This window comes from Rhamphochromis longiceps, linkage group LG4 (assembly GCF_057381845.1).
Source record: "Rhamphochromis longiceps isolate RC_006_pf linkage group LG4, R_longiceps_female_GT1.1, whole genome shotgun sequence".
In the NCBI taxonomy this organism is placed as follows: Eukaryota; Metazoa; Chordata; class Actinopteri; order Cichliformes; family Cichlidae; genus Rhamphochromis; species Rhamphochromis longiceps.
In genome coordinates, this window is record NC_140560.1 from 11,544,845 (window position 1) to 11,571,315 (window position 26,471).

At 42.3% G+C, this 26,471-nt stretch overlaps 2 protein-coding genes across 3 annotated transcripts; both read right to left on the bottom strand.

Moving 5' to 3' along the window:
• Positions 1-483: 483 nt before the first annotated feature.
• Positions 484-17,257, bottom strand: triobpb (TRIO and F-actin binding protein b). Of its 2 annotated transcripts, XM_085403283.1 has the most exons (16): positions 16,947-17,257; positions 16,462-16,646; positions 13,968-16,050; positions 13,693-13,801; positions 13,282-13,353; positions 9,835-9,891; positions 8,550-8,618; positions 7,914-8,003; positions 7,545-7,654; positions 6,249-6,678; positions 5,400-5,637; positions 4,906-5,017; positions 3,938-4,097; positions 3,703-3,801; positions 2,843-2,929; positions 484-2,104 (listed from the first exon to the last, which is right to left on the bottom strand). In XM_085403283.1, exons 2-16 carry the CDS (start codon positions 16,550-16,552, stop codon positions 1,943-1,945), a joined length of 3,969 nt encoding a protein of 1,322 aa, XP_085259409.1. In that variant the 5' UTR covers positions 16,553-16,646; positions 16,947-17,257; the 3' UTR covers positions 484-1,942. The 2 variants fall into 2 exon arrangements, with proteins under 2 accessions (XP_085259409.1, XP_085259408.1); XM_085403282.1 differs by lacking the exons at positions 13,282-13,353; positions 13,693-13,801; positions 13,968-16,050; positions 16,462-16,646; positions 16,947-17,257 and adding an exon at positions 12,139-12,867 and having other exon boundaries at positions 485-2,104.
• Positions 17,258-19,601: 2,344 nt separating this feature from the next.
• Positions 19,602-22,928, bottom strand: nol12 (nucleolar protein 12). Its single transcript, XM_085403284.1, has 6 exons — positions 22,673-22,928; positions 22,124-22,229; positions 21,970-22,018; positions 21,727-21,872; positions 21,513-21,610; positions 19,602-20,068 (listed from the first exon to the last, which is right to left on the bottom strand). Exons 1-6 carry the CDS (start codon positions 22,774-22,776, stop codon positions 19,873-19,875), a joined length of 699 nt encoding a protein of 232 aa, XP_085259410.1. The 5' UTR covers positions 22,777-22,928; the 3' UTR covers positions 19,602-19,872.
• Positions 22,929-26,471: the final 3,543 nt, after the last annotated feature.

Sequence of the window (26,471 nt, forward strand, 5' to 3'; positions counted from 1 at the left end):
TGAGACCTGCAGTCCAGAGAGTCCATTTCATTCAGGATGGGACATGAAGGAGATATTAGTTAGTCTAAGGAGCTTGGAAAGAAAAGCGTCTGGACTTCTTTAAGTTGCTTGAAGACATTTCACCTCTCATCCGAGAAGCTTGTTCAGTTCTCATGCGAGATATTAGGCCCAAGAACCAGGACCAGGCCTGCTACTGGTGTGATGCTCAAAGAAGGGCATCACACCAGCATCAGGACGACTACCACTGCTCTATAAAGTGACCTACAGCTGACAACTTGTGTCCATATTTCTGACCAAATTGTGAGAAATAGATTCTGTGAGGGTGGCATGAAGGCCTGACAGCCTTTAGTGGGACCTGTACTCACATCTCCAACACCATGCAGGGGTTTTTTTTCTTTATGAAACGTATCCTTACATTAGATTAAGCACAGAACTGAAAAACACAAACGTCTGCAGGTTTTGGGCGGATACAATCTTGCAGAAATGAAACGTACATTATGTGCTGTTGAACGTCTTTTATTGATTGCAAAAATGTTTATTTACAAAGATGACAAAGGCTCTACTGTACATTAAATATGAACACGTTTTTAAAAGTTAGATAATTCTTTTTATCGCAATACATACCGTCAATACAAAAAAACTGGCTCATTGATGCAACACCTGTCATTTGCTGTGATGGTGGCACACAGTATGCCAATAATGATCAGGAGAGACTGGAGGCTTGAGAGTTCTCAGCCATGGCTTAAAACTGAGGACATCTGTGATACGGGACAACATTCATTCAACAGCCTTTAAAAGCAACCAAAGAAAGCTGAGCTGAATCTGCTTCTGTACGATCACAGATCAACTTCCAATCCAGCCCCACCCCCTTAAACCGCCAAGGAATTAAACATTTTTTGCTGTTTTGTCCTGTTTTCATCCCAATAGAGATTTTTGAATTTTATATTCTCAAACCCGACAGAACATCAGCAAGTTTCCCAGTTCAAAAGAAAAAAAAAAATACAGCAAATACGTTTCTTAAGTACTGTGTGCCATTTTCACAAAGTAAACATGCCTCAAAAGCTGTAATACAGAAAACAGATGACAGCAGCTCTTCCGACCTTTGCCGTCTCAGGCAGCACATAGGGCCAATGAGAAGTTTATTCATCCAAAAATTAAAAAAGAAAAAGCTGATACAGTATGAAGTCTTTATCTACAATACCACATTTAAAAACAACAACAAAAAAGATACTCAATAAAGCTTTCCAGTTTTCAGACCAAGTGTGCACTCATACACACCGCTTCCACTCAAAACCAACAAAAGCCAAACTTAAAAAAAAAAAAAAAAATTAAAAGTGCAATTTTGTACATTATATATGGCCCAGTGTAACGTAACCAGCTAATGGCTACTCTATGCTGCTCATTAAGCTAGAGAGAGAAGGTTGCCTTCAAAGCTTTCTGACCTTTATGAAGCCTGGTGACATGGTTTAAGCAGTAACAACGTCCAAAGAGGTAGCAGGTTGTACTAAACTGATAGATGAAACACTGTTTTTCCCCAGGAGACTGGGCTTCAAAGCCAGATGTGATTTTACTGCAGATTTTGTTTAGTTTTTAAATATTGTTTTCAGATTTGAGTCACAGTTTTATGCATTGAAAGTACTTGGTTATATCAAGGAACAAAACTACTTGGAAAAAGGTCATACTTCAGGTTTAAATACGCTCTTTCACAACTATAACCACACAATAGAAAGCAACGAAGGCAAACTTCTCTCCTGTGCTCTTATTGGCAGAGTGATTAAAATTTAAGGCATTATCAAAGTCTCCACACAGCAGGGACTGTCCAGCAAAAACAGTAACCATCCTTTCGTTCTCCTAAACAACAAACAAACGAGAAAACATCTGTTCCATATCAGTCCGCACTGGTCACCATGTCTGACAGAGCTTTAGTACCAGAAGTATTCTCTCAGTGGTCCAGGCTGTTCCCCAGCTTTTGCCCCTCCTGCAGAGCAGCCATAGCCAGCTTCAAGTGCTCCTTTAGACTCTGAATCTCTCGCTCATTTCGGCCCTTCATCCCACTCAGTTCCTCTTGCAACTCTCCATATCGCTTACAGGCCAGCTGTTTTTCCTGTGGAGCAGAGTGACAGAAAATCTCTCAGGCTATCTCAGTGACATCACATCCACTGTGAAGGGAAAAAAACAAAAAAACATCTTGCATGCATGTTTTAAACTAGCTAAATTACTCATGATCTGCATTTTCTATGACAATGTTGGCATTCACCTATAGACTGTACATCAAAGATGACAGTGCTCTTCAGACCTAAAAAGTCAATATGTCTTCTACAGAGCATGGTGATTCATTTAGTAAATTTTGGTCCTCATTTGAGTAAAGAAAAAAAAAAAACACCTTGGTACAAGTCGATCTGAATAGGTACTAATGGTTGGAAACCTCTCGATGAGGGGGAAAGATTTGTACTCCCCAGAAAACCAACCAAAGTGGTTGGTAGCTGTTGCTAGGTGAAACTGGTCACAAAGAGGGTGCTGCCAAAAACCTCACTGAGATTGTTCTGAATGACAGCAGACTGCCGCAGTTGCCAAAAATGACAAGCCAAAAACTAACTTGTATTTGTAGACAAGTCACGGAGCAGCAGGGCGGAGATGCGCCCTGCTAACCCAGCTAGCATTTGATTAAAAGCTCTACCGTCTCATCTGAACACACCTTGTTTCAAAACACCAAAAAGGCAACAGCGAAAATCCAACACAATGGGAGGTCACAATAACTACTTGCATCTTTTATTTACAGCCTATTGGTAAATTCATGAAAAAAATCCACACACACACACACACACACACACACACACACTACCATGTTAAGGAACTGCAGCTCATTTCTTAGACAGCTGATCTCTTTCTGCAAGTACTGTATCTCGTTGTCTTTCATCCTGAGTAGAACCTGGGAAAAAAACAAAAAAATAAAAAACACATATTGTGGGCGTTTCCTTTAAATGACAAAACAGCCTGCACTGTAATTTATGTAGTTGTAGATAAGGGCCGGAACACCACTGTCATTTACTTGAGAGGCCAAAACGGTCAGGCTGAAGCATATTCTTGAATATTTCTGCAAACATTGACAGATTACCGTAGAGTCCAACTCAAACTCTGCATTCTCCAGTTGAATTTGGAGAGGTTTGTACTGCTGACATGTTTGCTGTGACCCAAATGCATAAATCATGCTAGATAATCTGCAGCTGTTACAGTGAACTATATTCACAGAGATTTATTTTTCACCCAAGGCCGAATGTACTGACGACAGAGAAATAGATTGTAGTGGAATTTACAGCTCGCTGGACTTTACTAAAGTAGTTTTTGCAAAGTCTAATCTTTGGCAATGTTCATTGTAAGCATCCACAAATTCAACAGTATAGATATGAGAGAAAATAATAAGTATAACAAGTACTCATTTGAATGCCTCATCTATGGCATCAGATTGACTACAAACAGGTATCTTTATGTAGCTGAGCACAACACACCCATAAAGCAGGCCATTTCTTAGGCTTGCTGTCAGTTATTGTTGTTCTTCTAAACTAATGCTGCAGCTCTCGGTGCAACTTGCAGATTTTCACAACCGTTTCACGCTGGTATTGCTTAAAAAAAAAAAAAAGTCCTAGCAGATACAGAAGTGCCTGGTATGCTTTCAGTTTCAGGTATACATTAAAGAGTTGTTACCTCTAGCTCGCAGGGCATCCTGTTTTTGTCCTCTGAGCCGTGATCTCTGATGGCAGATTGTATTCGTTTCATCTCCTCTGTCAAACGGGCCTTTAAGTCCTAAAGGAAAAAATTTGGCCTGTGTGATTTCAAGTAATGGCCGTTTGTTTGTAGAAATCTGCATACACATATTTAGTTGGGGGCTGTAAAGTGAATGCATCATTCTTCCCAGCTGAGTCTACTGCAGCTGACCCACCTGGTTCTCTTTCCTCAGTTGCTCCATGTCTCTCTCCTTGCGGCTGATTTCCCGTTCCCTCTCTGCGTTGTTCTGTTCAGCTCTGTTTAGCTCCAGACACTTCTGAGAGTAGCGCTCAGACAGTCCGGCCAGCTCTCTCTGCGAGGCCTGAGCTTCTGCCCTGCAGCAACACAAAGAAAACTGTGTTCACGTCGGGGCTTCGGTGAACCAAACCACTGATACAACAACTTCAATGCTGCCGTTTCACATCAAGTTTCTCTTTACTCTATTACACATCAGCAGCAGTTACACAAAACAATATATATTTCATATAAAAAAAAAAATAAAAAAAATAAAAAAAAAAGAGTTGGACAACCCCTTTTTTCACATTATGAAAATATAACTAGAGTATAGTAGGTTTCCTTCGTGGTGCTCTTTTTTTCTTCATGACTTGAGTATTTCCTCCTGTGGTTTTAAAACCTCTTTGCTACTTATAACCAATGACCACAAAAATAAGGAAGAGCATGCAGAGGTAAAAAATGCAGTGTAGGCAACATAGTTAAGCCCTAAAATGCAGGTTCCAGCTGCAGCCACTGAGACAGTCTGTGTCAAAGGCCTGCGACGCTTACAAAAGAAAACTAATCCATGACCAAATTCTTCCGCATTCCTTAAGCGCCTGACAGGACCAAGAGGCGGCTGTGGTAATGGCCTTACTTCAACGAGTCTGCAAATTCAAACTTTTATTTAACAGAATACCCTTTTATGGCCACGTAGCTCCCACTCAAAAGCAAAAGGACATGTTCACATAAATTACCAATGAAGGCCGAGCTAAAAGGAAGGGTGCAGTGGAAGTTTAAGCCGCTTTCTGATCGTTTAACAAGTAAACAGGTTATGTAATCATCCGTCACATCATCATTGTCTCCATAAGTATCAGTGTGACCCCAGTACATCTTTAAGTCACTGGCAAAATCTGATCTAAAGTTACGTACTGATGCAGAGCTCGCAGAGTCTGTGAGTCCACCGCGCCGCTGCTCAGCCTCTTCACTTTCTCAACTTCTCTTTCCAGCTCCTCTTTGTGTTTCTTCTTCAAAGCCTCCATCACTGAAACACAAACTCGAGTGTTACACAATGTTTTCTGTTGTAAGTGACATTATCACACCATAACTTTACTGAGAAGGGGAAAGTTATCAAGAAAGACTGAAAGCATGTTGAAAGCACGGTGAAAACATGTTTCACAGCCTTCAACTGCATTAAAACAGAAGGATGTATACAGGTAGACGTGGCATAATACAGTAGAAATCAATTCTACTAAGAACATTCACAGGCAGGCACTGCACATTATGTCTTTTACTACAAAAAAATCATGGTCATTTATAGTAATGTCAGTAAAAGTTTAAATTAAACCTGTAAAAGTTTAGTTTAACAGCGGCTATTGCTTCAGAATTTAGCAGTTAATATGTGGCTGATGTGCTTTTTGACTGACCTCGCGCTGTGTCCTGGGCCTCCTGCAGCAGCAGCCTGTCCTTCTGGGCCTCCAGCTCCTTGACTTGGCGGTCGTGTTGCTTCTGCAGCTCTTCCAGGGCCTGCCGATGAGCACGCTCCATGGCCAACAGGCTGCGGCTGCAGGGTGCCTCAGGGCCACAGCCACCCCGCACACCTCCTCCGCCGCCTTCCCCTCCCTTCCGCTGTAGTTGCTCGACCTGCTGCCTCAGTGACGCCACCTGAGAGAAGAAAAAGGCGGAGGTAAAGCCTACTGAAAGCTGGTGGAGAAAGCTGATCAATGTGCCATTTTACTGCAACACACATTTGAGTCATTTCTTTCCTACAGGCAGTCCAATGACACCAACACTTACTCCAGAGCTACCTTGGGCTTGACCTTTAACCCTATTCACTGCTGAATTTATGAAGTTGGTCTAACAGGGTTTAAGTTTAAGAAAAACCATTCAACTCTCTTTATATATAAACAAAACTGTAATTCAAGATTAAGTATGCTGGGATTCTCTGTGCTTATAAATCATAGTAAGGTGTGTCAGGTATAGACAGCCTTAGGATTTGGAAATGCAAACGATTCAAAACAAAGTCCACATCACACACAGACCAAAAGCAGGCATGAGTTTCAGCAGTATTTTTCCAGTTTACTATCTGGGTCCTTCTCAATCCCACACCGTCCGTTTGAATCATGTGCTTCATCTTATTTAAGATGGAAAACACTGCTGAAAAGCATCCGAAAGCAGTGGAAAACAATAAGAAGTGTTTACTTCATCCATAGCGATGAAGAGTTAATTTGCATTTTATGTCATGTGCAAATTGGAAAATCATCTCCACGCACTACCTCCCTCTGCAGCGCCTCATTGGCTGTCTGGCCGGAAGCACGTGATCCCACTGATGGTAAGGAGCTCATCTCCTTTAAGGGCATCTGTTCAAACTCTGTCCACTTCTTCTCGATTTCCTCCTCCATGCGTAGCTTTTGGTTTGATCCGGTGCCCTTCCTGGACAGCACGGCATCCCACTGGCTGCTTGTGTTCTTCTCCTCCTGCCTTTGGCTGTGCTCTCTCCCCTGCCCCTCTCCTGCTTCTCTCTGACTGGCAAGACGAAGGCTAGAAGAGGCGGGAACAGGGGATAGCTCAACGTAGTCAAACCTACGATGAGAAGATGGGGTGGAGGCCGGGACTTCTGACTGAGCTTCACCATGGCGCGATGTCGGTCGACGAGAGGACAGCAAAACGCGATCGTGGGAGTTTTCCTTGTCGCTGTCGGGTAATCTAGAGAAGTTTAAAAGAAAATTTAAAAAAAAAATTATACATAATGGAAAAAGAAAATCAATAAATCAAATTTAAAACAGCAGAGATTAATCAGGACTGAACATTGCTCTACAGCATGAACACTCACATGAACACAGCTGCTGGTGAGTCATTACACAAGCAGAACATTAATAATCCAAATAATTACGCTTTGACTCATTTTGAACCATCACAGCAGAAAGTGACTTGTCAGGTTGCTGGTACATGTACAGACTCTTGTGTGGTCAACAGAAAATGTCCAAGAATGTGATGCAAGCAACTCTTGAATTTAGTGTAAGCTAGCACTTCAGCCCAGCCTTCTTAGATGTTGCCCTTCAAGGCAAGAGGTTGTAAGCAACACTAAGAGTTTATTAGATGTTTAGCTTTTAAATAAATCCATTTTTATATGGTTACTATGACAAACACCTCCCACAAGTTGCTCAAGAACAAAGTACTTTTTGAAATGTCAAAATACTTCATGTTGGACAGTGTGTGGGAGACATTTTGGGTCTTTATGGAGTTTCTTTGTAAGTCTATCTGCCTGTGATCAGGCAGAACAGTGACAAGTTACAAGATATATGCATTCCTGTGGTTTGGCCATATGTATTCCCCAGAATACCACCTCTGTAAAAACGAGTGGAAGAAAGAGATTCTCTTTTTTGAAACTATCTAACTATTCTGATTCTAGGAGCCACCCCTGTGTGTCTAATCATAACTACATTTTGCCATAATTACACACAAACTTATAGTTCAAAACATTATTGTCCAGACTGTATGGCATGTTTTTACCTGATAATAAACACTCTTTTTATTTTAATGTTAATGTTAACATGTCTGCTCATAATTACTGTGTGATGTCAGGAGAGCTGCTGGGCCGAATACACTTCTTTAAAACCTCTATCCAGTTCCGCCTGATCCCAGCTGTCATGGCAGACAGCATGAATGCAGCCTCCCGTGTCTGAAACACAAAAGAAATATAGGTTATGGAAACAAAAAAGAAAAAGAAAAATTATGTAATAGGGTTGGGATGAGGAAAAACTGAAAGAGATATACAGAGAGAGAGGTGGAAGAGATAGTGACAGAGATGTAAGACGTGATTAGTAAGAAAACACAGCAGGAACTGTTGAGCGGGTATGGAACTGATAAGGAAGATGAGAATGGGTGGATATAAAGATGAAAAACAGTCACAGTCTACAAAAGGTGCCAAAAACAGTCACCTGTATCTGAAACCCATAGTTCTTCTCCACATCAAATTCTGACACATTGACACAGGATTTTAGGTCAATCTCTCCATCCAAGTCATCTTTCTGTACATAAACCACAGGAACATGGTTTGCATACTTCTCTTACAATTTCATATTCTCATTATAAAAAAACAAAAAACAAAAACTAGACTGCATATAAAAGATGGACATAATCACTATAATGTCATGCACTGGTTGACCAAGTCCACTTTTAGGCCTCAAGCTGAGCATTTTCACAACCTTACAGGGGTGAACCTGACTGAAAAACCACAGCCCACCCATATGGCAGTGACATGTTGACCACCATGCATCACTTTTTGAGTCTAATGGAACCATATTTTAGAAAGAGGACATTATACTGTATTTAATGACACTTAAAACAAGTGAGCAGGACCATTAACCCTTTAGAAAAACATTTAATGAGGTCATAAATCAAGTGAGCAGTAGTGTCATTTCTATAGACTTCTATTTCCAGCCATATGATCGCCCAACTGCTGCAGAATGCAAGATTAAAGCAATTCTAACATTAGCTCTTCTTTTCTGACCAATAAGCTTTGTCCATCTTTTATACAGTCTGCATAAATAATGCAAGTTTGCTTCAATACATACCTCCTCTGCAGTGGAGTCCCTGTAATACTTGAGTCCTGCATCAGTCAGAACAAACCAATGCTTCTTCCACTAAAGAAACAAAGACTGAATTACTGGAAGCAGCAACTCTAAAAGGCCAAATATGTAGACAAGTAAAAAAGAAGATTTTCAGTCCTCTATGCAGTCCAGTTGAAAATTAAGTACTTCCTATTCGATAGCTTGTAGAACCACCTTTAGCAGGAACAATTCGAATAATTTTTTGTTTCACTTTATCAGTCTCTTACGTCTTTGTGGAGGAATTTGGCCCACTCTTCTTTACAACATTGCTTCCGTGCACTAAGGTTTGTGCACATTTTTTTATGCATAACTTTCTGAAGGTCCTGGCTTAGCTCTGAACCTTGACTGGGCAATATCAGCACCTTGATTCCTTCTTTTTCAGCCACTCTGTAGTACATTTGCTGCTGTGCTTGGGATCGTTGCACTGTTGCACGACCCAATTACATCCAAGCTTTAGCTGTCAGACAGGTGGTCTCATAAGTGACTGTAGAATACTTTGGTATGCATAAGAATTCATGACTGACGCAGGTGGCCAGGTCCTGTGGCTGTAAAATATGACCAAATCATCACACCTCCACCATCGTGCTTAACAGTTGGTCTGAGGTGTTTGCGCTGATGCGCTGAGTTTGGTTTTCTTCAAACATGTCGGTGTATATTAGGCCTAAACATCTCCACTTTGGTCTCGACTGTCCAAAGGACATTGCTCCAGACGTCTTGTAGTTTGTTCAGATCCAACTTTGTAAACCTACGTCTAGAGCAGAAAATTACCAAAACTTCTATTTTTTAGATACGCTCACACTTGCTGATGATCAATAAATCAAGGCAAACATTTGAATGGAAGCAATCAGGGTGTACTTAGTTTTTCACATGACTGCATATTCCTTTGAAAAGTCTTTTTTACATGGCTTGAAAACACAACAACATAACACGCCATCTAAGACTGTATCAGAATTATTATTATGTTCTATTTTTTTTTGAGCGAGCCTGGTCTGTAAAAGCTGAGACAAACACGAGTGGAACAGGAAGCATGCATGTGTGAAGCGAGAAGCTCTCTCACCCACCCAAGCGTTTCATTCAAACAGAGGACACACCTGTTATGCCTCAAGCCACCAAGCTATTAACATGATAACAAAGATAACCTGCTGCTATCGCCTTACAAACAGCCTCTCTCATTAGGAACGAGTGATGCTGGGAAGAGGCTAGGAAAGGAGAAGGAGTGACAGGAGGATATGACTTGGCTGCACTTTACCTCCCCCCTCTCGTCCAGTTTTGACATCCATCCCTTTTTGAAGTTCAGGAGGTCGGGCTGTGAAGCAGAACAAAGTCAAAGTCGCCAAAGAAAATGCAACAAAAGTTCAACGCTTTTTAACGAAGGAAGAAAAAGTGAAAGTGAACAGAAACAGAAAGAACGAACTAGGGTGGACAAACCACACAACCCCATATTAAAGAGCGGGTAGCGTAGTATAATTACAACAACATTTATGTTATGAGCAGCAGCTACATCACTACAGGTTTATGTTATCATTGTACATAAAGACCAGAGACTCCTGCCTTATTTTGCCACAGAGGCCATAATTTGGTTTCCAGTGTGAAGAAGTGATAGGCCAAATCAGTTAAAGCAGTTTATATTATATTACATCCTCTACTGCTTTACATTTAACAAGATGGTAAAGCAGACAGTATTGAGCTCACTCAACAATCTATATACATCAACAGCACTGTGTTTACGTAACAGGGTGCTGCTCTATTGCACTGCAGCAGGTCTGCTTTAGCTTCAAACACGATGACAGGAAGAGGAAAACATGTGCTAGGTACCTCAAAAGATGAGGTGATCCCAGATTAGAAGATTAGCCAGCAGCTTCTTTTTTCTTCCTTTTTCCAAGCAATACACTCCTCACTTGGCTTATCTCTCACTCACCAACAAGTACATTCCTCGCTTTTTAAATCTGTCTGCATTTGTCAGCTCATCTCCAACTGGCATCTCGCTCCCCACGACTTTCCACTCTTTTTTTACTTTGTTCTTCTCCCATCTGTTTGCAAGTCTGTACGCTTAATATAATTTCTCTCGTCTGTCCTGTCATCTTTAACTACCCCTTTTCTGTATTTATGTTCCATTATGTACTTGCATTCTTGCAAGCCATGGTACCGCCCACTTTCTCTCTGTTTGAGCCAGTTAATATATGCCACTGATCTCCTTTAATCTAACAATGATACAGTCTGATGACTCCCAACAACAGAGTATAACAGGAATAATGTAGGGAGAAACCCCAGGTTTCCTTTTATTCTTAATTTAATTAAGTTGAGCTCTTTAACTGAGAAGCATTGTTGGGTGTAGACACACACACAGTCGAGCATCATATTTAGACCATATTTAGAGCTCTTTTAATGTATTTTACTTTCTTTTCCCCAGACTTATTTTTTCCCCACAGAGAGCATTTTGTTTTTTTAAATTCTGTTCCTCATTTAGGTGTAATTGCACCTTACTGTGCTATTTTCTCTGTTTATTTTATTGAGCTACTGTATTTAAGCTCTGTTGTTATAGGTTTTGTTTAAGAAAAACAATCGAACTAAACATGGCTTTAAATCCATAATGAACACTGATTGTATGCCTTGAAAAAACAAAAAAGACAAGTCTAAAATACAACAGAAAGTTATCTGTCAAACCTTATTACAAATTATTCACATCATGTCAAAACATGCCCATGAGCAGAAACAGGAAGCAGATGGTTGACGTAGAAAAACGGACACCTGTTAAGCAGTAAACCCTTATACTATCAGAACCGTGACCTTGCTTGAAAAGGTCATAAACTGAAGAAGGGAAAACAGTCAAATGAACAGACAACATCACTTCTTTTCATCTCCCGTTTCCTGTCACTATAAAGACGTATTGTCTGGTGAGCTTTGTCCTTAAGGTTAAACAGGTTTCACCTTTTTTTCTTATTGTTAATGAGAGTGTCCCGGTATACAGTACACTCATTCTAAGGCCAACTCCTAAATTACTATTGTTTGGACAGCCAGTACTTCTAGGTTATTAAAAAACACCTGCCAGCTTTGCCTGGCAGTGTCTGCCTGTTTGCAACCAGAGGACATGTGTCACAGCTGGCTATAAAAAAAGGCACACACAGTTCAAGCTACAAGCTAGTGCCAGTTACTGTAAACAGTAGCAGTAGGGTAAAAGGGGAGGAAACTACACCACGCTTTGAAACCAGTGTCAAGTATTTCGTTTCGACAGCAGTTACTTTACTTGTTTTTCTCCATACGAACCACAAATAAAACTAAACGAATAAAAGTCACTTCTAAGCTAGCGGTAACTTCATGTACACACCCCTCGAAGTCAAACAAACGCTCGCCACATTAAAACTAGCTAGCTTTGTAAAGCTAATATACGTTAACATCTATGATAAACTAGCTAAACACTTTAACCCAACCGAGCCGAGTGAACGGCTAGCCGAGAGGCTTCGTTTGAAAAGTAGAGGTTCAGGAAGACGTGACAAGCAGGAAAAACAAAGTGTTTTCAAAGTACAGCCGTACAGTGAAGGAGGGTGCCGCTTACCGTCATGATAACAGGATCCGGGGAGGGTGAGATAAAGACAAAAGTACTGTTACCGCACAAGCTTAATTAGCTATTTTAAAAAAAAAATCACCTTACTTTATCGCAGGAAAAGTTAAGATGAAACCCCGCCATTCATACCCATGTTAACCCAATCAAGCGAACCGCCAGCGTCCCGAGCACGTACCCCGCCTCGTTAAGGGGAGAGTGCGTCCATGTCGCTGCACGCGGACGAGTTTTTCGCGTTTTAAAAACAACAGCAAAAACAATTTTTCAACTTTGTGACAAGTGGAGCGGAGCTAATGTAGCGCTTCAGCCCTGCTGCCTGTTTGCTCGCTGCTCTCGCTCTCTGTCTGTCTGTCACTTCCTGGGCGGGTCCGCGAAGATCTGTTCAGAAAACAAGCCTACCACCTACTCCGTCGCCCCCACCACCCCCAAAAAACTGCCTGGCTATGAAAAGGGGTCCGGGGAGCTCCTGCGGGGGAGAAAGTGGGGATCAATCTGAGTCTCCCTGGAATCTCCCATGGAAAATTTTACCCTCCTTATTGACTGAAGCCATACAGGTATTCCCAACAAGATAAGATATGGAGGGGGGAAAAAAGTCTGTCAATCTAAAGTCCTAGTCTGCAAATACAAAATCCTGACATTCCCTGGCTTAGACAAGCTTTCTCTTCTAAACTCTCAAAAAAGACTTGCCACATTTTCCCGTCTGAAAATCTCTTGCACATAAAGTGGCACCCCCACCCTCTACCAAAAGCCTCTCTTGTAGCTATTGGTTTCAGTTCAGGAATTTCAACACATGCCCCAGCAGACCACAATTGACAGAGTTCAGTCAGTGTTGTGAAATGACTGCAGGGTGTAGGTAAAAAAGATAGACACGCGACTGTCAGCTGTTAAAAGGAGAATTTAAAGAGTGTAGGAACAGACACACCAGCAACCTTAACCTTAAGCACCTAAAAAGCTTTTGCAGTTACAGACAGGAGCTGTGCAAACACTGGTAAATATGTGACAAAAAGGGATATTTAAATAGGCGGGACTGCAGTAAAATTAAAACAGCGGTTTTATTATGGTGAATCGCAAAATACATGTGGCACATGCAAGGCGTGCAAGTAAGCAAGACTAAATATTTTTGCTGTGTAAACATACCTGCATTTGTTCGGATCTGTGATAATAACCTTTCCAAGAACTGCCCTCATCCGCTGTGGGACTGCCCGATCTCTGGAAAAGAACAGCTTGTAGTTATTAACCAAATCAATACGGGACTGAGCAAACATGTCCCATCCATAGAGGTGTTTTGTTTTTAAACCTGATGTGTGGTATGTGGTAGATGAAGTTAGGCATTAACATATTAGGTAATATAATATATTAATAATATAATATAACAATAAATGCCATTGCAAGGTTTTATCAGTTCCTACACCCTTCTATACCATTTGCACTCTCTGTTCCCAGTCTGCCCTACTGCTTACTTTCAGATACCTAAATCAAGAAGCTAAAAAAAAAAACGTGGGTTTCTTACATCCTTTAATTAACTGGCATGGGCCTGAGCCGGCCTACCTGTAATGAGGTGGAGGAGTGAGCTCGAGATAGATACCCACTGTGCCATTCTCTCTCAGTGTCTCCTGTATCTTCCCACTCTCTGGAGGGAAGCTTGCTCAAGGAGTGGCTGAAACAGCAGACAGGTTATTAGTGTCTATAATTAATCCAGTTGAATGGAGTAGAAGAAGCAAAGCTGGCAAGAGATTATAGATCCTCCAAGAAAATGTTGGCGAGTAATCATACCACTCAACAAATGCTCAGTTTAACATATGCAGGTGTAACATGAGTCTGACCTGGCTGGCTTGAAGAGCTCCTGTCTTCGGACGGACTGCTGGTTCTGCAGCCTCCCCGCGTGGCTCGAGGCCTCGCTGTGATGGATCATTTTGACCTTCGGTACATCAGCTATCATGGCATACGCCTCCCTGTTCCGCCCTGTAGATCCCACAGAGAGCCGGCCTGACTCAGAGGACTCCATGGAGCTTTGCGAGGAGGTGTGCCTCTGCATTTGAATGGGAAGTGAAGGGCTCTCAGGATGACGGGAGGTCCTCTTGTCATTAGGAGAAGGGCAGCGGTCTTCGCGGATGTTTCTACCGACACTGGATCTGTTGCTGCTTGGGCTCCTTGGTCGTTCCAAGGTGACAGCAGTGGATCTGTTGCCACTTCCACCATGTCTAGAGGGCGAAGCAGCCCGAGATAACGAGGAGCTGCGGAGGGAATGAGTTGAATCTCGCCATGAGCGTGGTGAGCGATCAGAGTTGGATTTTGTGTCAGCGTGGGTGTTTTTTCTCTGAAAGAAATTACCAGAGTCTCCATTAATGGCACTTCTGAGGACTGAGTACCCCGGTGGATGACTGCTGTCTTTCCTAGAGGGGGAGGAGTTGCGGCTGTTTTGATTCCTGCTGTTGAAGGAACTGCTAGTTTCTGTTTTGTGTGCCAAACGTTGGTCAGAAGCATCAAAAGTTCTCCTTAAAGATGACGAGCTGTATCTATCATGACTTCTGACTGAGCTGTTAAATTCAGACTTGTGCAGCAAAGGCTGAGTAGGAGTCTCGTAGCTTTTCCTCAAAGGGGGAGATTTATGACTTTCACGACTACGGCCATGTAATAAGCTACCGGTGTCTGTTTTCTTCAGCTGATACCTGCTGGGGGTGTCATAACCCCTCCTTCCAGGAGAGGAAGAACGGCTATCCCGACCTCGACTGCTCCTGGCAGGGCTTGATTCAGTCTTACGCAGTATGGAATGACTTGGTGTATCATGACCTCTTTTAGATGGAGACGGATGGATGGGGACTTCTTGTTCTTGATCTTTCTGCCCATTTCTAACAGATGGGTTACGCAACAGAGCCTGGCTCTCAATATCATAACCTTCTCTTATCGGGGACCCACAGCGTGCGTGGTGACTGCGTCCATTTAGAGACATAACGGACTCAGATTTATGAAGTAGTGATTGGCTAGATGAACTGTAGGTCCTCCTTGGCGGTGAGGAGCTGCGACTGTCAGAAGTCCTTCTTGATGGAGATGAAGTCCTTCTGTTATACACACGTCCATGTGATAAACTAGTGCTGGTTTCAGTTTTGTGAAGAGGCATTTGGCTTGAACTGTTAAAGTCCTTCCTCTGCGGAGATGAGCTCCTGGAGTCGCCACCCCGACCACTTAAAGACCCATTTGCTTCCGTCTTTCGCAAGGTACTCCTAAAATCAGAAATCATGCTGGATTGGGATTTGACTGAACTGGCAAACGATTTGAAGTTTCTTGGCAGGGTTCCCGACTCAATACGTCGCCCATGTGTGCCTTGCAAGGAGCTTCTAGACCCCGGCTCCCTCCCTGAAGACCTCCCCCCACCGTCAAAGTTAGTCCTGCTGAGGGAAGCGATGGATTCGCTGCGTCGGAATGTCGGGTTTCCACGTGAGGGAGAAGACGAGCGAGACTGCAGAGCCGAGCTTTGCCTCGGGGAGTTGTACGACCCCGACTGCTGATAGGAAGAGACGGGAGAAGAAGGGCTTACACGGCCGTATGAACTGCCGAAACCCTTTCGTCTGCTAGAGGCCAGCGACTCCGCTATTTTAAAGGGAGTAGGGCTCGGAGAGCGAGGGCCAACTTGTGCCTCGACTTCAACTGCAATTTCATATGGGTCAGGAGGAGGGATTTCCACATCCACGTCCTCATCCACAGCCTCTGGTATCGGCCTTTGAGAAGCCACACCAAGATTAGGATTTCTGAAGGGAACGATGTCTTTTGGCTCGACGTTCCTGTTGCTGAAGATGGGATGGCCTCGCTCGAAGTGGCGGAACGGGCTGTCATGGAGCGAACGGGCACCTGCTGCCCTCCCCAGCGAGAAATAGCCACTTTCGCGCTTCTCTCGCTCTTCTTTCAACCCTGGAAGAGAAGAAAATATTTTTTAAATAGGATGAAATAGAAAGACGCAATGGTAACAGAAATAGGAGAAGCAAAGGTCAAAGTTCAACCTCTGAGCAACTACCAGAGGTTTCCTGACACAAACCGAGCTATATTGTATTACTGATAATTGCTCTTGGACACTTCACCTGATGACAGCAAATAGTATTGCCAAGTAAATAACACCTCTGGCTGTAACTGGATATAGATTGGTCAATTGCAGCAAGTCACAAGTTTACTAAAGACTCAGTCGACCGCTGTACGGAGTATTTGTAAATATCTTTGGCGATTCTGCTACCTCTGTTTCTCTCTTTCTTATAATTTTTCTTTGGTTTATGAGTCTAATGTTCTAAGAAATTGATTCAGCAACACACAATGTCAGCCTACAAGTACCCGAATGTCTACTGAAGCTGTCTCTGCTCCGAGAGTCATCCATCCAAGCCCTTGGGTTGGGCCGGTGGGGTGGCGGGTCAAGCCGGGTCATATCGAGTTTGACCAGGTGGCGACGGATCGGTGGGTATTCGTCCTCTGCACTGGCTGAGCCACTGAACTCCTGGTAGTCGCTCTGCTCACGGCAGCTACGTGGAAGAGGAGATGGAAGAAGAATGACGAGAGCAGAGATGAACGAGGTGAGAGATCGGGAGTGGGGAGTGAAAAGCAAGAGAAGAAGTCAGAGAAAAGGAGAAAATTTGATCAGTTTAATAGACACGTCATAAAACTTAAGCCATTTTTCAGGTCAGAGAGCATGGTGAATGCAGGAAGATCAATATAAACTACAGTACGTTTTAAATCTAACTCCACAAACTCTCACACTACACTTTAGAGTCATTGAATTGCCATTGCAGCTCCTTTTATCATCACGATGCCTTCTTTCTTACCTGTCTGTGCTGTCGTCGTCAGCCTCGCAGATATAAAGCTCGCAGTCGGGGCTCAGGATGCACAAAGAGGGCTCCCCATAACCCAGATGAACTCCATTGACATTGCAGTAGCTGCTCACCACTGACAGACCATCAGAATCCTCCTGATAGGATGAGAGGGAAAGACATGGACAAATCACAATTTTGCGGCAAACTCCATCCCTCTATCTCTCCAAGTCACAAAAAGAGGAGAGGAAGTGATGCGCCTCCACCGGCACGTGAAGGTTCACTGAAAGTACACATCAGAGTGCATACATGACAAACCCTCTTCGTCTGGCTCCGGCTCCTGGAACAGCAGTTTTGATAATAGCGTCTGTCCCCTCTGTCCTCCCTGACAGACGCTCACATGTGCTGCTGTTCGATTAGGGTTACACCTCTGTAACCTGACCTGTCTCGTGGCTTTCCTCATTAATATTTCATCACTTTTTTTTTTAACTCGTCCTCTGCATAAACTTTGCCGTCTCAAGGAATGATTGAAAACTGTCAGCAAATGCCAGAGAATCCCCAACACCTCCTAGGAATCTACAGGTAATATACTACGGGATCTAAAAGAAGCACAATCAGGTGTAAAATATGCACATAAACAGATTATTGCAAACGTTTCATAGAGGCATATCAAACAGAAGCTGGGGCACAGGTTTCTGCCGTTTCGAAACTGTCCAGAAACATGCCCATCCTCTCTGAACCCCCGTCTAATATTACAAGTCATTCCCAAGAGGGCAGTAAATGATCCAGCTTCATTCATTTTTAAAAGAAGCCACTACTGCTACCCTGCTCCACACATTGGCTCTTATTCTCCGTCTCTGATCTCTCTTTCATTTACTCACAAGTAGTAAAGTTTCAGACATGATGGCATTTACTTTGTTTACATGTAAAGTTGAATGGGAAATTCTTAATTGGTCCTTTCTTTAACCAGAGAATCGAACTCTAGGGTTAAGTCAGGTGTACTTAAGTTTAAGAGTAATCAGTAGATTATTAAATTAAAGTTAAAGCAGTACAGCAGTACCTTATTGATTCCTGCACCAGAACATCTGATCTCAGTGCTGCGCTGCCTTACTGCTTAGACCTGTGACCTCTAATGCATCTTCCTGCTGCTCTTCACGTCCAGCTAATCCCATCACTCAGCGCACATTGAGTTCTCATTATCTCTTCCTGGTTACCTTGCTGCTGTTGCTGTGCACATCACCGTCCTGCTTGTCTCACCTTGCTGCTGGTGTCTCTTTCCTCCGCTTGGGAAGAAATCGGTGTTAACGCTTCTCCCTTTCTTGACCCAATCCCGGTTTTAGCCCCGGCTCCGGACTCGGCAGCAGATATCTGTTGCTGCGTGACCTCAGTGCTCTCCCCTGCACCGGCGTGCAGGTGCCTCTGGCGCAGGCAGTCGTGGCAGCGGGAGGGGTCGAAGATATTGGGCTGGAACTTGGGGCAGATGGGCTCATCGCCGGAGAGGGCCATGGTGAACGCAGAGGGAGAACCTGGATGTTCATTGCCTCCAACAGAGAAAACTGGGAAACCACAGCAGGAAATATGCAGAAATATTTATCTAACACTTGAGGAAGACTTATTAAAAAAAGACTGTCAAATTACAGAAGTGTTTCTGCACATTTAATCTAATTTGGTAATGTACAGAGCAAGCATGAGCCACTAATGCGTGATTGTGACACATTACTGTAAGGTGGTGTAAGCAGAGCAGCTGCAAACAGTGCATACTAAAAAAGGGGTTTTTGTTTCAGGACGTGAGAACTGTTAAGATCACTGATAACTAACCGCACTCGCAGCTGATGAAATACAGTCCAGTCAGAGCAGTTCCACAGTACTACACACCACAAGACACATGCACTGTAACCAAGCAACTTCTACAAGCACCAGCGCCTCTGGTAATAGTCAACATGTCAATTAAGCCTTTAATAGTGTAAAACTGAGGATGGTAGAAATATATAAAAATGGTTTTGTTATGAAAAAGATTTAAAATTACCTGACAAGAGGGACTCCAGCCTTCAGCGTGTCATCATTAAGGATGAACTGCCCATCAGACCCCCATCAGGCACATGCCTCCTCTTCCCCATGCTCTCTGTCCTCCCGGCCTGCCAGACACTTGAATCAATCTGATTGGCTGCTCTGACAATGAGTGAAACTGCAGCATCTGTGCCATCCATGGCGGCTCTTAGCCGACACGGCTGAGACCCTGAAGCGCACACAAACCCCAGGACCAAGATGGAGCCAGTGGCTTATTGGTTCTCCTATTGAGCAGCTGTATTAAATATCATGGGCTTTAGAAAGCGAAATGAAACGCTCATGCTAGCGACAGCTGGCACACGCTGGCTCAGGTTAACGTAAATAAATAAACACCGGCGAGGTGGGGGTGTTTAACATATATTAAAGCCGCTGGCTGTTTATCGTTCTACATGAAACTGCTTGGTTCTCCTTTAGATCACACAAACACAGGTGATACTCAGCTAGGAGGAAATACAGAGCTAAGGGTTGGTTTCCTGATGTTCTCCAGAGGATGTTGACAACAGCATCAGGTTTCCTATTAAACAATAGAGCACAGTGGGACAAAATTCCTCACAGGGCACGCTGACATCATGTGACATATGACCGCAACATGAGATCATCAGAAATTATTCAAATTTACTTTAATCAAATTTGAGGTAAATACAGCACACTCAGTACACAATTAACAAATAATGGGAAGAAACAAAAAAAGTTGGAAAATGTACAAAACTGAGCACAAGATTTCACAGGGCAGGTAACTCCAACATCATCTTTATGCATACACGTATTCTGTTCGACGCGTGAGCATAAACACAACCAAGTCCAGTTTGTTGAGCTGGCCTAACAAGAGCAGAAGTCCATTGTCAGGAGTTTCTTCCTCCCTTCATGCACTCCTTCAGTCCTGATGATGCACTTTCTTCCCGGTCTGTCTACGTCTCTGACGCTTGCTGGTCCTGCCGCCTTTGTTTCTACCCTCTGTGACACCAGGTCTCTTCTCTGTCAGACGCCCCTGTCCGCCTCGGCCTTCCTGCTTCCCTTTCCTCTTCCGCTTGCTGGTGTAAGTGCTGAGCTGCGTTGTAAGGGAGCGGATCCTGGAGTGATGAAAGAGCGAGAGAGAAAAATAAATAAACCAATCAGCTGGAGTTAGAGGGGCCAGGTAAGGTAGCTGTGTGTACTCTGGAGGTAGAGGAATGCAATTAGGGATGGGTATCGAAAACCGGTTCTTGTTGAGAACCGGTTCCCACTGTTTCAATTCCTTGGAATTGTTTGCCATTTTTGCAAACGATTCCCTTATCGATTCCAGTCGCCCCGAATGACGTCACCACGTTGCGGAGCGTCATTTACCTGGCAGGAAACACGGCGCCTTAGCGGCTCAAACGCTCAAAAGTTTGATTATACTTTACGAGAACAGATGACAACAGGGCAACTTGCAATACTTGCAAAGTAGATATTTCATTTAAGGGAGGAAACACTACGAATATGCAAAAGCATTTGCTCACAAAACACGCGATGACCTTAAATGAATGTCGTGTTTTTAATTCCGCTCCGGACTCGTGAATCTCAACCCAGCAGCAGCGGTGACGTTTGCACGTCCTCTCCCGTTAATGTGGCAGGTAAATAATCAACTAACAGTGCACATTATGTTAGCGCGATCTGCCTTATTACAAAACCTGCCATTACTGTGCATTTAGGTGACCATGATGAGAGAGAGACAGAGTCTGGCTGGCTCAGATGCTGGCAGTTCTCGCTGCAGTCTACTGGTAGCGTCTCCTTTCAGGCCAGAATAGACGAATGTCACCGAGCAGTGACTGAGTTTGTGGTCAAAGGCTTGAACCCATTTGCCACAGCAGATGCCCCCGATTTTCAGTAAGTGAATGTGTTTAATTGTAGGCAGGGACATTACTGGATATTCTTGTGTAATTGCTACTGAATAATTTATGTTATACTTTGTTATTGCTACAGATGAATATTTATTTTATTATTTTACATTTACAATTTTTTTTCCTGGGGACCCTGTGACACCCCATTGAAGAGCCGTAGGCTGGATCTCTTAAGATCTCACTGTTGGGTTTGTAAGGCCATGTTACTCCTAAATTTCTATCTTGTTCAAAGAGAAGATATAAAACAAAGTTCTAAGCAAATCGACCTCAGTGTTCTCCTTTTTTTAAAAAAAAGAATCGAATCGTTAAACAGAATCGAAAATGGAATCGGACTCGTGAAAATCTTATCAATACCCATCCCTAAATGCAATGCAGCATAGTATTAAGATATTTCACGTGTAGATATTGTATTGATACAGGGACACCAAATATCAATGTTTTATTAAATACATTATACTCTGAGAATACTACAAACAGAACAACTCATCTCATCCACCAGCATCATCCTGACATGACATTAGCTGAGCAAATGAAATCAGCTCAAACGAAAAACCGTCCAACACTGGACACAAAGTCCAACGTTTTAATCTTAAAAGCAGGACACAACTGATCACAAGCTGCTCTCAATTAGAGATGTGATTAACAAACTGCTTACTTTTTGTTAAGTATTGGATTCCCAGCTTTTTTTGGCATTCCAACCATTTTCTCTTCCTCTTTCTCCCCCTCCACCTCATCGTCACGCTCCTCATTAGCCTTCAAAACAAGCATACTCAGTGTTAATGCAGTATTATTACCTTCAGTGTTATCTTCAAACTTAGAAGAACACACACATATAGCCTATTCAGATGATTACAGACCTTAATATTTACCTGGTTTGCTGCAGCTTTGAGAAGGCGAGCTCCTGTGAGGTCAAGATCACTGATGGTTGTCACGGTTACTGTGTGGTTGGGATGATCGTACTGCATAGACTCTGTTGTGCTGGTTATTGCATCTTCCAGATCATCTTCGCCTTCCTCTGCAATACAGGATCACATAAAGGGCAATGAAGCTACATGCACAGATTATGAGACATCAGTAAAATAACCAGAGCGCAAGTTTTCCTGTAAACTCACCGAGAGCTTCTGTCCTCTCCTTCAGCATCTTTATGTATTCCTTGTGTCTCTGTAAGGAGACAAACACATTTAATACATTGCCTATTTTCTCAACATGCTCAGGCGTTTAGCAAAAACAGGCTTTAAATCGGGGCTCTTTTCCATGAGGACTCACGTCTTCTCTGACTCTTATCTGCTCTTCCTTGATTTTCTTTCGAATTTCTTCTACTGCCGCTTTCCTCCTCTCCACCTTACGCTTGTGAAAGCCGGTAAGATATTCCCTGAGAGAGAAGCAGATTAAAGTCCAAAACCAAGATTTATTAAGCCAGACTTAGAAAGGTGTACTTTATTAAGGAGAACCTTTATAACTCAAACTGGAAGACTGGCTACAGTTAATTTATGAGGTTTACATTACCTAACAAAAAACTTTAGTCAAATAATAACATTTCTAGAAATTAACAATATTTATAAATGCAGGTATATGATAGTTTGAACACCATACACCATCAGCATTTTTAAATATGACGAGGAGAGTGGGAAGATGGGAAAGCCTCCACTTATTTGGTTAAAATCTTACACAAATTACACACATTTATTTCCAACAAGCTTCCCAAATAAAAACATTTACTAAAAGCTGGTACTAGTCCATGCTAATCAGCGCTAGTGCTATGATGCTAGCTAACATGTTGAAACAGTGTTTTCAGCGACGCGCTTTCAAACTCACTGTCTGTTTTTCTCGTCAAACGTTACGATGCATTTGTTCTCCCTCTTCTTCGATCCTGGCTTGAACTTAGCCTTTTTGGAGCCTTTGTTTTTAAAGTTTTTCATGTTGTGCACGTGAGTTCGCTAAGTTACTATACCGCACGTCTGTTATTTTTGTCCGGGGGGGAACACATACCACATGACCTCTACAGTTCCAACAGTTTGATAGCGGCGTTTTAGTTTTAGTTTTTTTTTTTTTTTTTTTTTTTTAATTACATACACACTTGAAATAAAATAAAATAAAATTAGCGTGGTGGCTAGAACTGTTGCTTCACAGCAAAAAGGTCCTGAATTTGCGTGTTCTCCCCGTGTCTTTCTGTGTTGTTTCCGGGTACTCTGCCACAGTTTGAAGACATGCAGTTAGTGGGGTTAGGTTAGGAGGCGATTCTAAATTGGTTGTGGGTATAAATGTGAGTTTCATATTTAAAAATGAACTGAACTGTTTCGATCTGTCCAAGTTGTACCCCACCTTTCGCCCTATAACGATAGATGGGATAACCTCCAGCCCCCCACGACCCTGAATTAGATACACGGAAGAAAATTAATGGATGGAATCAATCCATCAATCAATAAACATGTCAACAAACATTGCTTACCGGTTATATCAGTACAGTGGGAAATAATCTTTGACGTATTAACTATAAACACATCACAGAAGATGTACAGATGTAATTCTGGCCCCAGAAGTGTTTTTTGGTCTTGATCTGAAATATTCTTGTCATATCCGTGGATTAAAATCATCACCAGTGTGTATTTTGTTTAATAAGAGAAAGACGAGATTTTCTTTCTTTTGATCGATTTTATTTTCAGGGAAAATCCTCGTTATGAGAAGAGATGGGTGGACTCCAAAGCAAACCCGAAACTGCACCAACACGGAACAACATTTAGAGAACTTAAAATTAAGAAGATAAAAATACTTTCCCCTAAAATAAATATTTATTTCATACATAAATTTATAGCTCATGTTAATCCCTCGAATTGTATGATTTTCTCGTGTCTACTTATTTTAAATATACAATCCATGTACTGCAGTCAAGTCACTCCATTAAAATTAAAGGAGCGTCCTACATGTGAGCCCCTATGAATGCATCAGCTGTCATTATGCACAATCACTTTTACTGAAAAAAAGAAAAAGAAATCAAGGAAACCTTTTACCTTCATATTGTGAATATTATCAAAGCACATAACACTGTGTCCAAATCTGGTGCATTTTAAGTTTACTTATTTTTTTTCCTCCAGCATTTTGAGCACTCATAACTTCGAATCATAATTGCATGGCTCCTTTCCCTCTCCTCCTACTGTAGGGGCTTACTGTGCAACCAGAAACGTCTCATCTCTGTAAAAAGTGCACAAGTGTTTCATTTGAAGGAGAAAACTCAACTTCAGCACAGTTATCAGATTTCACTGGCCTTCACACCCAGCCAACGCCCACCTTCCCCTCTTTAATTTGCTCCTTTACATATTACTCATCGACAACCACTGAGTAACATACAGCATTTAGTAGAGACCAGTCACTCTCACACTTTCATGTGTCATTTTATTAGAAAACATTCAAATGAACAGATAAATTCAGACCATAAAAACACCTCAAGGGAAAAAAGACAAAAGAAACAAAATAAAAACAAACAAACACTCCAGCTCGCAGATGTTGTTGAACATAAATTTCTTCTTTGTGTAGTTTACCAGTCAGGGAAGCCTAATCTAAACTGATAGCAACACTTTCAGTACTCCTTAGATTACAGCTTGAGTTGACCTGGAAGACAGGGTACTGGAAACCTCTAATTGTATTCTAGTGTGTTTGCCCGTATTCTAAAATCAAGACATTACAATGTGCGCCAAAGAAAAACAAACAAAAAACATAGAAAGTGATCAAATTTACCATACCAAGCTAAAAAGTTTAAATGAAAGGATCCTTTAATAAAACAGATTTCCTCGGCTCCCGACCTTACGCTGCTCATACAAAACAATAACATAACTGCAAAACTGCTCCCATCTCCAGAAGCATTTATATTAATATTACAGAACCATTAAATAAGAAAAAGGAAAAATGATATTATAAATCCCGCATCATGTATAAGACCATCATTACAAATAAAAAGCAAATTGGACTACAATTTCACAAAGCACAAAGCTCCTCCATCAATCCAACGTGATGAAATATAATTTTTTTGTTTTTTTTACATAACATCGAGGCCTTTTTGCTTGCAATCTGTACAACATCAGTTCTGTCAGTCTGCAGAGCATGACAACACCAAACACCCCCCCATTAAAACCTGTAGCTTTTAAAGGTGGTTTATATAGCGACGCAGCAGAGAAATTGGTTATTCTGCACAAACTTGTTTGCAATTCGATGCTTTTCTTTGCTGCAGTGAAAACATGTCACTACTCCACTTACAGCTTGTGAATTCAAACTGACCATACCTGTTCTACACGAGGGATATTTTCTTGTTTTTTATTTATTTAAAACAAACAAAACAATCTAAAAGGCTCCAGCAGTTTTTCATAGGTGACTGTTCTCAGAGCTCTCTGCATCAGAGGATCCTCTCCAGACATTTACAGCTTGTACTCACTCCCACATACTAATCAGCCTCACAATGAAATGCAGTTTAGCGTAGTAGCTCAACAGGAATTCCCCAAGTCTAAAAAAGACTGGGGTGGGGGGGTGAGATGGGCCATGGGCATTAAAGTTCATGTCCCAAACTCTTATCCTCTGGTCTTCTTTTTCAGACCAAGCTACACCACCTGCCTCCCTGCTCTTCATGATGGAAATCACAGCTCAAAGATGTCGCTGTGCTGCGTGTCAAAAAAAGTGACACAGATTTGGGGGGTGGGGTACACCTTGAGTTCCAGTATGAAGATGATTGGTCAGTGAAGTCACACAGCTTCCTTTTTTTGCTCTCTTTCTTTGTAACTAAGAACTTGCTATTAAACCTACTTCTTCTATGTACAACTTGTATACAATCACATTATAAGTTTGAATGCAATTCATTTCTCATGTAAATGCACCAGCGTGCTTGTGTGTGTGTGTATTTAGGCATTTTCAAACTTGTAGCCTCATTGCTGCCTCCCTCTGTCATTTAAATGTTCCCCTGTTCTCTGCTTCATGTGTGACGGGGTGGAGCATGCCTGCAGCAGCAAACCAAACCCTGAAGTGTTGTTTCTGCTGCATCCTGCTGTTCAAGGAAAGCAGATCAGCTGTGTGTTACTGGAATGATGCTGCACTGGACTGAAGCACAAATCACTTCTAATGGTCACAGAATTCTGTTTTTTTTGCTCCACAGTACAATGCTGGCACTGTACAGTTGTGAGGTAGATAAGGAGAGACACTACTCAGCACTGTACGGTTTAAAGCAAGCAAGGCTATCCTAAAAGCACAGCCGTGCTCAGACCTCAGCTGTCTACTCTTAAATTCTGTGAAGCCCTTAAATGAAGCTTGCAAATGAAACGACACATTACTCTTACTGCAGCACTCACATTGCTGGGTGCCAGTAATGATTGTACGGTGTGGTGTCCTAGAGCAAATCAATGCACTGCTGCATTCATTCATTTAAATAGCTATTAGATAATGGTCCCTTTTCCCTCTAGGGCCTTTTAGACCTGATTTTCTTTTGTTTGAAAAGAGGCAGCCAGCCAGCGTAGTACCAGTAATGACCAGAAGGTGGGGCGACTGTGCTGCAATTAAACTTAAGCACCAAAGGCGCAAACGTTTCAGCCAGGCGTGTGGATACAGTGCTGATGGATACAGCCCTGTATCCATCAGC